Source organism: Excalfactoria chinensis, chromosome 16 (assembly GCF_039878825.1).
Source record: "Excalfactoria chinensis isolate bCotChi1 chromosome 16, bCotChi1.hap2, whole genome shotgun sequence".
NCBI lineage: Eukaryota > Metazoa > Chordata > Aves > Galliformes > Phasianidae > Excalfactoria > Excalfactoria chinensis.
In genome coordinates, this window is record NC_092840.1 from 1898900 (window position 1) to 1915298 (window position 16399).

General features: G+C 60.8%; 3 protein-coding genes across 3 annotated transcripts; 2 read left to right on the forward strand and 1 right to left on the reverse strand.

Moving 5' to 3' along the window:
- Nucleotides 1–2917: 2917 nt before the first annotated feature.
- PES1 (pescadillo ribosomal biogenesis factor 1) lies at nt 2918–9333 on the reverse strand. Its single transcript, XM_072350929.1, has 15 exons — nt 9145–9333; nt 8920–8999; nt 8622–8775; nt 8397–8506; nt 7504–7675; nt 7287–7376; nt 6444–6560; nt 6202–6279; nt 5828–5917; nt 5505–5635; nt 5246–5371; nt 4884–5068; nt 4617–4768; nt 4298–4465; nt 2918–3600 (listed from the first exon to the last, which is right to left on the reverse strand). The coding sequence occupies exons 1-15, from the start codon at nt 9166–9168 to the stop codon at nt 3514–3516; spliced, it is 1764 nt and encodes a 587-aa protein (XP_072207030.1). The 5' UTR covers nt 9169–9333; the 3' UTR covers nt 2918–3513.
- TCN2 (transcobalamin 2) lies at nt 9269–12309 on the forward strand. The gene is made up of 11 exons (XM_072350930.1): nt 9269–9394; nt 9796–9972; nt 10298–10487; nt 10560–10610; nt 10676–10809; nt 10907–11068; nt 11145–11320; nt 11437–11611; nt 11688–11880; nt 11987–12108; nt 12204–12309. Exons 2-11 carry the CDS (start codon nt 9918–9920, stop codon nt 12263–12265), a joined length of 1320 nt encoding a protein of 439 aa, XP_072207031.1. The 5' UTR covers nt 9269–9394; nt 9796–9917; the 3' UTR covers nt 12266–12309.
- Nucleotides 12310–12757: 448 nt separating this feature from the next.
- On the forward strand, nt 12758–16148 carry SLC35E4 (solute carrier family 35 member E4). The gene is made up of 2 exons (XM_072350931.1): nt 12758–13633; nt 14523–16148. The coding sequence occupies exons 1-2, from the start codon at nt 13039–13041 to the stop codon at nt 14948–14950; spliced, it is 1023 nt and encodes a 340-aa protein (XP_072207032.1). The 5' UTR covers nt 12758–13038; the 3' UTR covers nt 14951–16148.
- Nucleotides 16149–16399: the final 251 nt, after the last annotated feature.

Genomic DNA, 16399 nt, shown 5'->3' on the forward strand with positions numbered 1-16399 from the left:
TGGGCAACCAGAAGGGCACCCAAGGTACCCTGAGGGGAGCCTGGGTCTCTCCTGCTTGCTGGGGCGTGAGGCTTTTGTTTGGTGGGAACCAGCCTCCCTTTGCCACCAGCACCTGGCAGGTCGGAAGCCACACACCACATGGCTCCCGTGTTCCATTGCAGTGTCAGCAGAGCTGTGAGGAAGCTGGTGAGCTGTGTTTCCACCCAGCATCACCCCACCAGCAGCCACAGAAGGGACCATTGTGCACCGGATGTGGCCCTGGCTCCTTCCCACCAGCCGGGGCTCTGCGTCCCTCACACCAATGGAGAGCAGGAAATGCAAAGCTGCTGCCCCGTCACAACCATTGCATTGAGCCCAGCAACAAGAAAAGAGGATGTTCTCCATTGCAGCAAGACGAGGGGTGGAGGGCTGTCCCCTGCTACCAGGTGTGATGGAGGCACTGGCTGTAGGGCAGGCAGGTCCCTGCTCTCCTGGGACACAGCTCATGGTGTTCCCAAGCAGCCCAGAGATGTTCCTTTGACTTCCACTCAGCTGCCCTACACAGCAACACTTCCCCTGGGGAAAGCGGGGTCCGTGCCAGGTTTGAATAGTGAAAAAGGACTCCATAGTAGCTGAAAGGGGAACGCTTTGCTACAGAAAGGGAAAAGGGGCCTCACTAAGGCAAAAGGTAGTTACAGATAGATAGTTTATGTTAAGGGAGGGCAGAGAAAGGGGGAATTACAGACACTTAGTCAAAAGAAAACCAGAGAAGAGGGCAATAAAGATAAGAAGGAATTGTCCGGAGACCTCTGACAAGAAGCAGGATTAGATACACCTGGGCAAGATGATGCTGACGTGGGAGAACTATAACAGCAGATAACAGCAAGAAGAAAACAGAAGAAGAATGTCACCCCAAAACAATGACAAGGGTCGCAGGGAATGGGGTCAGGGGGAACAGAATGGGATCAGGGGGAATGGGGCCATAATGAATATGTAATCAAACTGGGGAGGAGACTATTGATGATGTATTAGCTTGACCTATATCTGTAACACACGTTTCTCCTTACGGTGTGCAAGTTTGGAGGAGCTATCCCCCTTGCACCCGGCGCTGCGCAACGCTGGAATAAACACACCTGCTTTATAACCAGCCTCTGGATTATAGAGTTTGATTCCACAAGTCAGGTTAGAACACCCAGCTCCAGGCTGATGCATTCCCCGCAGTGCCCAGCCCTGGCTGGATTCATGCCAGTGATTTATCACCCATCTCCCCACCTGAGGCACACCTGTCACAGCAGATGCTCTGTGTGCAGCACACATGGCACTGGATTAAATCATGCACCTGTTTCCAGCTGAGCTGCCTTTCCATCCCTGCCCCCGATGCTTCCCCACCATGGATAAATCCCAGTGCCATCTGACAGCTGTCTGAGCCAGATCTCAGCCAGGAGAAGGAGCCCTGGCCTTTCCCAGGTCCCACTCTTCCTCTGCAGCTCTCTGCTCCCCCTTCCTCCTGCTGGGCTTTTGTTTCTGGAGGATATTCACCCCAAAGAGCATCACAGCACCCAATAGCTGTGGATGGGACGTAGCAGCTCATTCCCATCTGCAAAGTGATGCTCACAGCCATGGGACACTACCAAAGCAAACCGTGTGTGTGTGTGATCAGCTCTCACAGCCCTCTTTTAGCAATTCTCTTCTGCCCCAAACCCAAATGCAGCAGTGGGGTGGGAAGAGGCCCCGTGTGTGCACACACTCACCTTGCCATGGATTGCAGCTCCAGGAGGGCACTGCCACCACCTCAGGGTGCTCTTCTTCTCACCGTTCCCCATCCACCACCAACTGCTGGGGAAGCACCTGCTGGAACAGGGAGCAAGAAAGGGCTTGGTTTAAAATGGATGGACAAATATGGGGAAACCCAGCCTTACGGCCTGTCTGTGATTGGGGAACGCTGTCAGTGATGGTGAAGAAGGGCACACAAGCAGGCCGGGGTCACTTCTGTCCCCATATCACCACAGTCTGTAACAGGGTGTGCTGCAAAGGCCCCAGCAGGCAGCACAGCCTAACACCAACCCCACAGAACACAGCCTCCATCCCCCAGAGCCCACACAGGTGCCCACTCTGATCTCCATAACAGACATCATAAGGGAACAAGGGCTCCTCTCCCTCTCCCCCCCCATCCCCAGGCCCCAGTACTGACCTGACACAGCAGCACAGGGCTGTCCCCTCGGCCTGCTGGCACACACGGGGTCGGGGCCTTGCAGGGCACTGTGTGAGGCCTTGGGTGGGAATGGAGGCTGTGCTGGGTGTGGGGCTGGGCCGAGAGATGCTGCAATGAGTGAGCCCAGGTGTTGTTGGGTAGGGGGAGAGCAGGGAGGAGGAGGGGAAAAAGGAAGGAAAGGAGGGGGAAAAAGGAAGGAAAAACAGAAGAGGGAAGAGGAATGGAAAGCAGAAGGCAGCAGAGGAGCTCCAAAATGAACGTACACAGTGGTGGTGTCCAGCTCCTAACTGGATCTGATAAAACCCAGCGCTGCTCTGTGAGGCTCAGGACCACATCCTGCAGGCTTTCCTCACACTCCCCACTGCTGGGCAGCCCTCTGTGGTCTCCATGCTGCTCCCAAGGGATGGTGCAAGCAGCCGCACGCTCTCCAGGTGCCTCTGGGTTGTGCCTCCCCAGGAACCCACACCGAGCCCTGGGAGCTCAGCTCTGGGAGGCATCAGCAGCCATTAGGGATAACGCAGGCCTGCACGGAGCTGGAGCAGGGCACGGAGCACAGTGAGAAGGTGCAAGGTGAGAACACAGTGCCACGGAGCTTGGGGGCTGAGGAGCCACCTCCAGCCCTGGGTGACACTCATGGATTGAGCAACAGCTCTTGGTTAGGCCTGAGGTTTGGGCACACAGCACTGCAGCACAGCCCTGCCACAAGGGTACAGACAACACACGGCATGGGGGGAAGCATCACGTTTAATTAAAAACATAATGAAGTTGCAGTACAATAGAAGTGTGGTGGTGGAGAGCAGCTCTGTTCTGGGTGGTAGGTGGGCTCCTCTTCCATGCTGAGCACAAAGCCTGCTCCTCCTGGTGCTGGACACCCCACCCCCCCTGAACACAACACCACTGTGACCCAGCAAGGCCAGCAGGCTCAGGGCAGGTGGGACAAGTCTGCACATCCCAGGGCTGCGGGCGTGCAAGGTGAACAATGCCAGAGGGAAAGAGCTGCAAGAGCTCACAGCTCCCCTGGGCCTCCTGCTCTTCAGGCACCACTGGCTGCCCTGAGGATGCTGAAAGAGCACAAAGAGGACATGCTCATATTGCTGACCCCCAGGACAGGCAACAGCATCTACAATCACTCCTCCATTTCCTGCATGGATGGAGTCCTGGGTAAGGCACAGCAGGAGGTGTAGTTACTGATGGGCAACATTTTAATGTAGTATTTCTGTCCCAAGAGGAAAGCTGAGGGTTTTTCACCCGCACACGATGGTCTGTGCAGCCATTCCAGCCAGGCAGAAGGGTTATTCCCTCCTCAGCGTCCCAAAGTCTCATCAGGCTCGTCGTGCCTTCTTGGCTTTCTTTTTCTCCTCTTTCATGGCAGTGTCGTGGGCTTTCCTCTTCGCTGCCAGTTTGTTTGCCTGCACAGAAACACAACCCGAGAGCCACGGTCAGCTCTGTCCCCACACACCAAGACCTGCTCCAGCCTCAGACCCACTGAACTGCTCTTACACCAGGGGATGGAGACAAGCAGTGATGCCCTGAGCTTCACTTGCTGGACACACACTGAGGCCCCAGGCAGGCAGAGAGTTCTGCTCAGGGAGTTTGAATGCCTGCAGCCTGGTACTGCTGGGGAAGAGGCCTGTATAGTCTCAGCCTTGTGTACCTGCAGTCAACATCCTCACTGCCTCACCATGTACAGAGAGGAAATGAAAACCCAAAACACGCAGCACGGGACCAGTCTATGATGGCGCACAGAGGAGGTGATTCAGCTCTGACCAGCCCCACAGCAGGGCAGGAAGACGGGTTGCAAGGCTAGGGGCAATGCAAGGCTAGGGGCAATGCAAGGCTAGGGGCAATGCAAGGCTAGGGGCAATGCAAGGCTAGGGGCAATGCAAGGCTAGGGGCAATGCAAGGCTAGGGGCAATGCAAGGCTAGGGGCAATGCAAGGCTAGGGGCAAAGCTCCCTCCTGCAACCCAAGCTAGGGAGGCACAGGCCTCAGAGATCACTCCTTCCTCACAAGATGAGGACAGACCACCATATATGATCTTTAGCTGCAAACTGATTTGAAGACCTAGCACAGGGATCCATGGTTTGGGGCATCCCTACACTCATACCTCTCTGATTTTGCGTTTCTTTCCAAACATGATCTTCTTGTAGAGGTATTTCTCCCTTTTCTTCATCATCATGATGGCCAGGCGCTTCTCCTCGCTTTGCTGCTCCTGCTCCAGCCGCTGCTTGTCCTCCAGCTTCACTTTGCCAGCAGTCACCTTCACGGGAAGAGCCTGCAGAGAGCAGAGAGCTCAGGGCTCCGTGTGCCAGGAGCCGGGCCTTCCCCAGGGGCACTTCCACACTACAAGAGACATGGCATCCTCTCTGGTCGCCCCCTGAATGGGTGGCAGAGGGACAGTGGCATCCCATTGCCATGCACTGCACCTTGTTGTTGCTCTGAGTCTTCTGCTCTTCCATCTTCTCCAATTTAACCTCCTCTTCCTTTTCGGACTCATCTTCTTCCTCTTCCTCATCTTTATCATTGTCATCCTCCTCGTCCTCTCCCTCCTCCTCCTCCTCCTCCTCACTTTCTTCCCCTATAAAGAGATCGCTGTTACTGACCATGGAGCACAGTGGTCCTGCAGCAGGCAGAGCTCTGCTGAAGCAGCAGCACTGCCTGGATCCTCTCCAGCTCTGGGAGCCTCACATCACCTGGGTCCTCGCCCCGCTGCATGGCCAGCAGCTTCAGCTTCTCTGGAGGGACGTAGTCTCCTTCCTGCTCTGTCACGAAGGGTGAGAGGTGTGGGGGCAGCAGCACACCAGGGAAATAATCAGCTACAGGGAGACACAGCTTGGCATTGACTGAGTCAAAAACCCACTGAGGCTGCAGATAATACCTGTGGACAGAGGGATACAGGGCTGGGAGTCAGACACTGCCTTCCTGCCCCATACTCTGGTGTCCAAGGGGCTGCAAGATTGCAGTGGAGAAGGTTGGGAGCAGATGGAGCAAGGGAGAGTTCAGAAAGAGCCACCAACCCAAGATGGCCATTCAGAGGCCAGGACAGCTGGCTCACCTGCCCACAACCTGCTTCTCAATCCGGGGCCGGTCAACAATCTGGTGGGTGATGGACGGGTCACTCACATCATAGGTGGCACCGATGCACAGGGACTTGTCCCAGGACACTTGGCCACCAAAGCACCTGCCAGTCAAACACACCAAGAGGTCGATCACACAGCAGACACTCTCAGGGTCACGGTGGCCTCAGCAACTGGAGGGGACAGGGAAGGACAGCACGAGGTGGCAGAGCTGCAGGAACACTTCCCACCACGTACCGGATGATGAAGGCCAGGGGCTCTCGAGGCACCTCCCTGTTGAGGAAGAAGCGCAGCCCTTCAAACAGCTTTTTGTGCTTCTCCAGGGCCTCCTGCTCCTTCCTCCTCGCATCCATCTGCTCAGCGGTCTCCTGCTCAAAGGCAAAACAGTCAAGCCTCTCTGCAGCACAGCCAAGCCCCTCTCTGCTCTCAGTCGCTGTGCCCATCCTCCTGCCAGTCCCCCCAGTCCCACACTGGGCACAGACAGCCTTCTGTCAGCCATAAGACGTGCTGAGGACAAGACAGCACATGATGTGTCTCAGGCCTGGCCACCAGGCTCTTACCCCCTCCACAGGGAACTCATCCATCTCCACATCATCCTCTTGGGTCGGTGCCACCACACGTGCCAGGCTGGCACTCAGAGCCGACAGTTTCTGCAACCAGAGGAGACCAAGATGTAAGGCTCAGCCTGGGCTTTAGGAATGGGAGAAGGAGCAGGCTCACAGAGGAAGCCCCAAGACCAAGCACAGCTCCTCCTCTAGCCACAGCAAAGGGATCAGAAGTCGGGATCTCCACCATGCGTGGGTCAGGCTCTGCTCCTCAGCCCCTACACCAGTGCCCCAGACCAGGAGGGGTCCCCAGCCAGGGCACTGAGGACACACAGTGTCCTTGCATGCAAACTCCTCACGTTGACCATAGCGGCAGCAGAGCCCCTCACCTCCAGGTAGCTCTCTGAATCCATGGCATACTCCTTGCCTTCCACAGGCTTCAGCTCAACCTCAGCCTGGCCATCGATCTAGAGACAAACAGAAAGGTGGGGAGACAGCACCCAAACACAGTCTACACAAACATCCTTCCCCTCAGCCCTTCCACCACCCATACAAGTCCCCAAGGGCAACGTTCCCTGCAGCAGGTGCTTCTACCAGCTTGACGTGTCTGTGGGGCTGGCAGTGGCCTTACCTTGGGCGGGTAATGCAGGTTGAGTGAGTGGTAGAGACGAAAGTTGACGAAGCCCAGCAGGGTGGTGTAGAACTCAGTGAAGGTAGCCATCACACGATAATCCACATCCGTTGGGTGCTGTGGGCACACAGGGAGGGGAAGGACACATGGATGAAGGAGCAGATTCCCTAATAAGGGACAGGGTGCTGACCACACAGTGCTAGCTCAGGGCATGAAGCTGCTCCTCCAGGTGACACATGCAGGTCATGACAAGAGCAGGGCCAGGAGTTGAAACACAGCAGGAATACAGGCAGCCCCATGACGATCAGGATGCAAGGGATCAAGGAAGGTCACGGGCTCATTGAGGGGATGCTGGGGAGGTGACACTGCCACGGGCTGTACCAAAGGCCACAAACTGGGAATGTTAGGACCTGACCAAGTCCCCAAAACCATGGGACAAATGGAGAGCACTGCAGCAACTATGAGCTCCAGCAGCACCCACAGCTCTACCAGAGTCCTGCTGGGAGGGCTGCACAAGGACACGTTGCCCTGCCACCCTGCAAAGATGATACAGGAATCAACTCACCCTGGCACTTCCAACTGAGCTAACAGCCAATTAATCTTTAATTCATGGGCAGAGCATATCTTAATAATTTACAAAAAGAGGAAAGAAAGAGCAGGATACACCGGTACAGCCCGGCACCAGGGTCTGACAGCAGAGGCTGTGCCATGCACGGCTGCCAAAGGCCTCCTGGCCTTCATTTGATTTGTCTCTTTGGCACAAGAGTGAACAAAGGTCCCCCAAACCCCAGCCCAGCCCTAGAGAAGGGAACGGCAACAACAGCACAGGTCTCATGTACTCACATCATGGGCAAAGGCGTAAGGGGTGACCCAGGTGATGGGCTGCCCCAGCACCTCTGCCTGGTAGTAGATACCCTTGATGGAGAGGAAGACCTGGTGGGAAAAGAGCGTGACGAAGGTTACAGGTGCTCCTGGTCGTTACCAACCTTACCTAGACAGTAAAGATGCAAAGGAGCACCGGGGACAGCCAGCAGGACCCCCCCCATCTCAGAGTCCCCACCTTGCGCAGTGAGCGGGAGGCGATGACGTAGTTGAGGAACTCGACGGCCAAACGTCGGCACAGCTGGATGGTCTGCACGTGGCACTTGCCCGTCCGCGGGAAGGTCGAGAAGAGGAAGCACATGGAGAGGGCATCATCCAGGTCCCGCAGTGCGTCCACAAAGGTTGGGTACCTGCAGCCAGGCAGGAGGGAACGGCACCATCATACCTGGCCCCAAAGCTGCCTGGGCACAAGCAGAGCTGCAGCAGCTGGTGGGGACCTCATGCAACAAAGGGATGGGCACCTGCAGCCACCATGGAGTGCCAGGCAATGTGTGGGGACAGAGGGCCCACAGAGAGCACTGCAGGGATCAGGACTGCCCTGGGAAACAGGAACCTCCCTCACTGGGAGACAACAAACCCAGCTTGTCACCTCCTGCCTTGGGGTGACAGCTCTGAGCACGTGTTGGGGCAGGAGGAGGTTGTGTTGCCCCCACGGCTCCAACAGAACACCCTGAGCATTGCATAAATCATGTCAGAGCACGAATCATGTAGCTCCCAGGGCTGCTCCTCTCTCCCTGCTAACGCAGTCAGATCCCACACAGCACCAGGACAACACAGAGATTTGCCAGAGCAGGTCCCCTCTTTTGTGTGTCATCTCCTTTCCCTCTGCCACCAAATTAACCAGCTGCATTGACGTGCTGGGCCTCTCTCTCAAGGTGTCAATGGAAAACGCTCAGGGGAGAGTGGGAAAGTTTTCAGTGTCATCACGGAGATCCTGGAGCCATTCACAGTGGCCAAGAACTCACCCATTGCTCACATCTCACAAGCTTCAATACTAACCCAGAACGATGCTCAGCAGTGCCCACAGAGGGCTGGGTGCTGTGCTGCTGTAACAGGGCTCAGTGGGCTCACCTCTCCTTCACGATGTGGTCGAGCTTGTAGGTGGGTTTGTTGTCCCTCAGCCGCTCGGCAGTGCCCCACTCACTCTTCCCATAGGCCTTCCGCAGCTTACGGACAAAGACCTGTAGGCAGAGCGGGGCTCAGAGCGGGGCTCAGAGCGGGGCTCAGAGCGGGGCTCAGAGCGGGGCTCAGAGCGGGGCTCAGAGCGGGGCCGGCACAGCGCCCAGCACCGCTTACCTTGTACTCCCGGAACTTGTTGACGATGGGCTCGTGGAGGAGGAATCGAATGTCTTTGAGGAGGTAGAAGGTCCGCGGCGCAGTGGAGCCTTTGTTCACCTTCTTCTTGTGCCTGGGCTCGTGGGGGTAAATCCCCTTCAGGATGCACAGCCGCCTGGTGAGAAGCGATAGAGTCAGTGATACAGCATCAGTGATACAGCGTCAGTGATACAGCGTCAGTGATAGAGTGTCATTGATACGGCGTCAGCTCCGCCATGGGCACGGCCGGCCCGCGGGGGGCGATGAACGGGAGACGCACCTGAAGTCGGGCAGGCTGAGCTGCAGCTTCTTGCGTGCCTTGTTGCGGGTGATGTAGTTGGTGGCAGAGCCGCGCTGGTACTGCGGGGAAACACGGGGCGGTCACGGCGGGGAAGAGCCCAGGGGAGGGAAGAGCCCAGGGGAGGGAAGAGCCCAGGGGAGGCCGAGCAGCCAGCAGGACGGCCATGATGCCACGATCACCCCCCCCCCATCTCCCTCCCGGTACCTTCTTCTTCTCCAGCCCCCCCATGGCCCCGCTGCCGCCGCCTCGTGCTCCGCCGCAACGAAGGACCCGGGCTGCTCTCGCACCGCCTGCACCGCACCGATCAGCGCATGCGCCGGAGCCTCTTCGGGTCTGCAGCGCCCCGAGCTGCGGTGGGGCTGAGCGGGGCGGGCGGGACGCGGGGACGGTGAGGTGGGGAGCGGCGGCGGGAGGCGATCAGTCAGGCACGGAGCGGGCAGCCCCAACACGGCCGGTGGGGTCCTTCGGCGCGGGGCCACATCCGGGCCGTGGGAGTAGTGCGGGGGGCGTGGCCACGATCTTGTGGGCGTGACCGTGATTTGTGGGCGTGGCCAAGGCAGGGGGCGTGGTCATGACAGGGGGCGTGGTCATGACAGGGGGCGTGGCTTCGCGCTCCGGGCGCGGCTGGCAGCGGGTGGGCGCCGTGCCCACCACGTGCCATCCCCGCTGCTCTGCCCGGAGCCCTGCCGTCCCCGTAAGCCCTTCCCGGGGTTACCGGCGTCCCGTCACGCCGCTTTGCCACCCCCCGCCCCGTCTCGGTGCCTCTGCCCTGCCCCGCTGTGCGGCTGACCCGCAGCACGGGGTCGTGCCCACCCCGCCTGTTCCTCCTTATCTGCGCCCCGCTCTCGTTTCCAGACAAAGTCCTCTCCCCGTTCTGCTGACTCTGCCCCGCAGTGCGGAACTGCCTCGGTTCATCACCTCCTTCCTGCCCGCCGCCGCTCCGCCTGCTGTCACCCACCCGCCGTCCCCCCGCCGCGATGTGGCTGCTCCTGGCCCTGCTGCAGGTTGCGGTTCTGCCCGCCCGGTCCTGCGGTGAGTCCGTGCCGCCCCGCCGCTCCGTGTCCGCGCTCCGACGCGGGTCTCCCGGGGCCGGGCTGTGGGTGGGAGCGCAGCGGTGTCGGGGTTGTGTTTCCCCTGTTCCCTTTATCCCTTTTCCTGCCCCGTGTCCCGTCTCTGCTCGGCTTCTCCCCCGGCGCTGTGCCACATCTGGGGGTTCAGTTTCACGGGGCACAGGGCGCACATCGGGGTGAAGACGCTCCGCTCCCCACCGCCACCGCCGCTCTTTGTCCTCCCTACGGCCCGGCGCTGGGCTGCGCTCACTCCTTGTCCCCATCCTCACGGGAACCCGCGGGGTCAGAAGCTCCAGCAGAGGCAGCGGTGGCGGTGCGGGCGTTGGGTGCGCGGCTGCTGGGGCTGGCGATGGAGCCGGGGCAGGATGTTGACCCCGGGATCTACGTGGGGCTGCGCCTCGGCAACGAGCACGACCTGAGCATGGAGCAGAGTTACCTGCAGCGCCTGCAGGACGCCTTCCAGGGCCGCTACGGCCGGTAGGTCACCGGTGTATCACAGCGGGACGGTCCCTGTCCCTTTTGTGGTCCCACTGATGCCAATCCCTGCAGGAGTCTGCATGCAGCCAGCCATCCGTCCCACGGCCATCAGCACCGCAACACGTAGGTGATGGGATGGGGATGGGGTGGTCCTCATGCTCCCCAGTTGCTGACCCCACCGCCCGCAGGGATTCCATGCCGGAGACGGGGCACCTGGCGCTCTACCTGCTGGGGCTGCGTGCCACCTGCCCCCCACCAGACCCCGCTCCCCAGCGCTTCCCAGTGACGTGGCTGAAGTACTACCTGGAGAAGGACTGGGCGGGTGAGGTACCCCACCTACAGCGGGCAGCCCACAGGTGCTGGCACGGCAGCTCTGCCACCACCAGCTGGCTCTGGTGACAGCGGTGCCCTGTCCCCAGGCTCCCGGCACCATGGCCATCCTCTCACCAGTTACTACCAGTACAGCCTGGGCGTGCTGGCTCTCTGTGTCCACCACAAGCGGGTGCGTGAGGAGGTGATCCAACGGCTGCTGGTGGCTGAGCAGCACCGGCGTTTCGGGCACGTGAATGGCAACGCTGTGGGTAAGGGTCAGAGAGGACCAGGAAGGATGCATGGGGTGGGCGCGTAGCATCTGGGGTCACACAACCATCCCTGCAGACACAGAGGCAGTGGCAGCATTGGCCTTTGCCTGCCTGGAGAAAGAGCAACACATCAGGGCTGGGCTGGCAGCAGAGCTGCGGGCGGCTGTGCACAGGGCCAGGGCGAGGCTGGTGGAGGCGCAGAGCACAGACGGCCTCATTGGGAACGCCTTCAGCACTCCCTTGGCCATGCAGGTGAGCGTGGGCATTGGCATGGAGCAAGTGCAGGAGCGTGGGTGGCTGTGGCTGCAGGTGTTGGTGCAGGTCTGAGCCCGAGTCCTGTGCTGAGCTCTTCCTTCCACCCCTCCCAGGTCTTCATCGCCACCGACACGTGCAGGACGCAGCCAGCATACGGCCGTGCCATGGCTGCACTGCTGCAGCACCTGGACAGCTTCACCAGTGCTGCCTCCATGGCCCAAGCGCTGCTCGCTCTGAACGGCCGCAGCTACGTGGGCATCAGCTCCATGCAGTGCCAGGAGGAGCTGGGTAGGAGCTGGGGTCATTGGGCACTGGGTGGCCAGCGTGGGGCTGGCACCGATGCCAGCGTGTCTCCTTGTCACAGACACACTGACACCCGTCTTCTTGGAGCCGCTGCCCCCAGGGCCACACAACATGACGGTGAGGCTGATGGTGGAGTGCCCGGTGCTGGAGTGTCCCCAGCAGCTGCTGTATGACAGCCCGGTGTCTGCACCTGCCGGGGCCTCACTTTTGGACCTGCTCAGAGCAGCCCCACCGCAGGGATCCCAAAACTTCATGTGCGTGGTTTTATGGTCTGGGGGCTCTGAGCCTGTCCTCTTGCCCCCCTGTCCCCTCCGCTGTGTCCCTGGGACCCCTGGGTCCCTCACCCTGCTCTGCCCCCAGGTTTGAGACCCAGGACACTGCATATGGCCCCTTCCTGACCTCAGTGCAGGGCATGGCTGCAAGGCCAAAGGAGCGGCACTACTGGCAGCTGCTCAGCGGGCACGGAACCAGCCTGCAGATGGGTGAGTGATGGGGGGGCACGGAGATGTGGGGGCACGGGGTTGTGTCCCTGTCCCTGCAGCCTCACCTCCACCCTGCCCGCTGTGTCTCTCTGCAGGCATTGCTGACTACAGACCGGAGGATGGGAGCACCGTCATCCTGCGCCTGAGCAAGTGGTAGTGGGGCTGGTGGTGGGGATGATGGCAATGAAACGTCGCAGCACCGCCAGGCTGTGCCGTGATTTCTCTGTGCGCCGGGAGGGGGTTGGGCACATCCACACTCGGGAGTCCTTGTTTTCATCGCTGCTCGGGTGGCTGAAAGCCTCCGGGTTGTGGTGTGCTCAGTGTCCCCCTAGAACGCACAACCCGCTGGAGCTGCTCATTCTCCAGGCAGGGCCACCACCATAGGGGGCGTCACGGGGATTTCAGCAGCTTGGGGTACAACTGCCTGCCCCCACCCCAGGAGCTGAGGGTGATGGCACCGGCGGGGACCATTCTGTCCCAGCGTTGGGACGCTTCAGTCCCGAATGTGTACGGAGTCCACCCGCACAAAGCCTGTGCTGGGTGCGCAGCTGGCAGCGAGCGCTGCACGGGGCGGGGTCTGATGCCAGCGCCAGGCCTGCGAGCCACGGCGCCCGCCCATGAGTCACCCGGGGACACTGACGCAGCCGCTCCGTCACCGGTAAGGCCGTCCCCGCTCCGCCGTCCCCGCTCCCCCGGCTCTGTCGGGGATGCACGGCCGCCGCCTCCCAGCTCGCCGCGCGGTTACCGTCCCGGCCGCTCCGCTCTCCCGCACCGCCGTTCTCCTGCCCGCACCGCGGTGACGTGCGCCGGCTGCCGGGGAGGGACCCGCCCGCCTTCTTCGCTCCCCGCCATCGAACTTCGCTCCTCCGCACCGGCGCCGCTCGCACATGGCACCCCACGGCTGAACCCCACGGCTCGCCCACACCGGCCATGTGCCCGCGGTGCCCCGGTGGCGATGAAGCAGCGATGATGGCCACCGGTGGGACCCGCCGGCCCCGCAGAACCGACCCCGGGCAGCCGGGGGAACGACCACCGCTGCGGCTGGTGCTCACCGTCGCGGCGTGGCTGGGCACCGGCACCGCTCTGGCCGGCCTCAACAAATGGATTTTCGCCGCGCACGGTTTTCGCTACCCGCTGCTGCTCTCCTCCCTGCACATGCTGGCGGCCGTGGCGCTGGGCTATCCGCTGGGCTGGGTGCGAGGACCTCCGCCGCCCGTCCGGCCCCGCGCACGGATCTACCTGCTGAGCCTCACCTTCTGCGGCAGCGTGGCTCTGGGTAACCTGGGGCTGAGCCTGGTGCCGCTGGACGCGGCTCAGGCCGTGCACGCCACGGCCCCGCTGGCCACCCTGCTGCTGTCGGCGCTGCTGCGGGGCCGCCGGCACCACCCGCTGCAATACGCGGCCATGGGGCCCGTCTGCGCCGGAGCTGCGTGCAGCATCGCCGGAGGTGTCCGCTTCCACCAGCCCGGGGGCTGCGTCCTCCTGGCTGCCACCGTCCTGCGTGCCCTCAAGTCGCTGCAGCAGAGTAAGTGCCGCCTGTCTGCCCTCGGGATGTCCCGGTGATGCTGCACTAGGGATGTGCCGACACTCGTGGCACCACAACCATCGTGGTGCTCTGGGCCTCAGGGATACTCTTGGTGTCACCGCTAGCTTTGAGGACATCCCTGTCCCAGTAGCACCTCGTGGTCCTGCTGTCACCCCTTGGCCCCAGTAGCACCCTGCCCGCCCCATGTCCTGTTCTGCCCCTTCCCCAGTGTCACTCCACCCCCAGTATCACCTCTGTCTCCACTGTCACCTCTGTGCTGCCTTGTTCCCCTGCCTCCCCCACTCCATCCCTCTTCCATCCCAATCCCAACCACCATCCCATCCCCATCCCTTTATCCCCATCCCCTGAATGTCCCTGTGTGGAGCTGCACCGTCCCCACTCAGGGCCCCTGGCCATGGCCAGAGCAGCGGAGCCACCCAGACCGTGATGTCCTTGGCAGGCGGTGAGGAGGAGCACCCTGACCACACTGTTTTTTTGGAGGGTTGGGAGCATTTCCTCCACCCATGACTCACATGGGCATCACTGCTCTGGCCACGGCAAGTGACTCACAGGGCCAGGGAATAGGCATAGGGGTGGAGATGAGATGGGGTTTGGGTGGGGAATAGGGACGAGGATGGAGGTGGGATGACTTTGGGATTAGGATGGGGATGGAGACGGGGTGGAATAGCCTGGGTACTGATGTGTCACTCTGGCCCCATTGTGGGCACTGTGGTGGAGATGAGAGCTGAGCACGTGCTACCCCGGGACTCACTCACCCCCAGTGCCAGGCGATGCCAGGTTGGGCTGCGGGCACCCCTCTCCCCTCGTGCTCTTTGGGTTGTTTTACCCCAGCAGGGGCTCTGTCTAACTGTGCCCTGTTCCCCCCCAGGCCTGCTGCTGCAGGAGGGCCGCCTGGACGCCGTGTCCCTGCTGTGCCTCACCGCCCTGCCCAGCTTCTGCCTGCTCTTCGGGGCAGCCGTGGCACTGGAAGTGGCCCCGGCGTGGCAGGGCGTGCTGCGCTACGACGGCTCGCTCTGGGGCTGCGTGCTGCTCAGCTGCCTGGGCTCCGTCCTCTACAACCTGGCCAGCTTCTGCGTCCTGTCCCTCACCTCTGCCCTCACCATCCACCTCCTGGGCAACATCACGGTAGTTGGCAACCTCCTGCTCTCCCGCCTGCTCTTCGGCAGCCGCCTGAGTGCGCTCAGCTACCTGGGCATTGCGCTGACGCTGGCCGGGATGTTCATGTACCAGCAGCCACAGCTGATCGCTCGGCGCTGGGCGCTGTGGCTGCGGCACCGATCAGCCCGACACCAGTAGGGGGTGGAGGCGGTGGGACTCGAGTGTGGCACGTCTGGGTGTGCTGCTGAGCGTGGCACTGTGCATCACGCTGTGAGTGTGCACAGCTCTGCGTGAGCTGGTGTGCAAGGCTGTGTTTGCACAGATGCGTGCTGGTGTGCTTGGCACCGAGAGCACAGAACTACACTGATGTGCAGAGCTCTGCGTGCGCCGGTGTGCGTGGCACTGTGTGCACGTGTGCTGGAGTGCACAGCACTGTGTGCGTGTGCAGGTGTGCAGGGCAGTGTGTCCATGTGTGAGTGCTGGTGTGTGTGGCCATGTGCATGTGTGTGCTGTTGTGCATGGCATGATATGCCCACAGGTATGCTGGTGTGCATAGCTCTGTGTCCTCATGTGGGTGCTGGTGTGCATAGCAATGTATGCACATGCATGTTTGGTGTGCACACTGTGCATGCACACATGTTGGTCCACGTGGCCACATGCACACGCGTGTGCTGGTGCACGTGTGTCAGTATGTGCATGTTCTGGACATGCAAGTGTTTGTGTGCACAGCTCTGTGCATGGGGCACATGTGCTGGTGTGCACAGGCTCTGCAGGTGTGAGTGTATCTGCACATGGCAGTGTGTGCAAAGAGAGTGCGAGTGTTGGTGTGTGAAGGTTCCACGTGTGCAAGTAGGTCTCATACGTGTGGGCATGTGCTGCTGGGCAGTCTGTGTGGAGTATGTGTGCAGAGTTGTGCAGATGTGTGCTGGTGTGCACAGACTGTGTGTGCGAGTGGTGCTCCATGCACAGTTTCATGCGTGAGAGCAGGAGCCTGTCAGTGTGTGCACAAGTGTGTGTGCAGATCCTTACAGGTGGGGGTGCATGCACATGCAGCTGCACACAGGCTCCGCGTGTGCACAGATTTGGTGTGTGCAAGAGCATCTGTGTGTGTGCATGCACATGTGCATATCACTGTTGAGCTCTGCGGGATGGAGTGAGCCTGGTGCATGTGTGGGAGGTGCGTGCACAGCTTGTTCCCCCATGGGACAGAGGGTGTTGGAGCCTCGGGGTGCTGTGTGCCACTACAATGCTGCTGTCCCCAGTGGTGTCACTGTCCTGCTGCTGGTGATGGCACGGTGGGCACGTTGGACATGGATGCACACCCGTGTGTACTCCCCAGCAGGCACAGTGGCACCGGGACAGCTCTGAAATAAAGCTCTATTTTTGTCATACTCCATCCTTGGCTGCCATGACCTCGCACCCAGACCGGCTGAGCCTCCACTCTCAGTTGGGGTTGTGACAAGGGACTTCATCCTGAGCCACCTCGCATGTGCCGGGGCTCCAGCCTCAAATGCTGCCCTTCTTCCACCCATTGGGATGGTGAGTCTTGAGGCTGCTTGCAGTAACACCCTGGGGACAGCTCCTTCCCTGCACGGCCACCACGGTGCCACTGGGCCACTGCCACTGGTGCCAGCTTCCCCAGCGCAG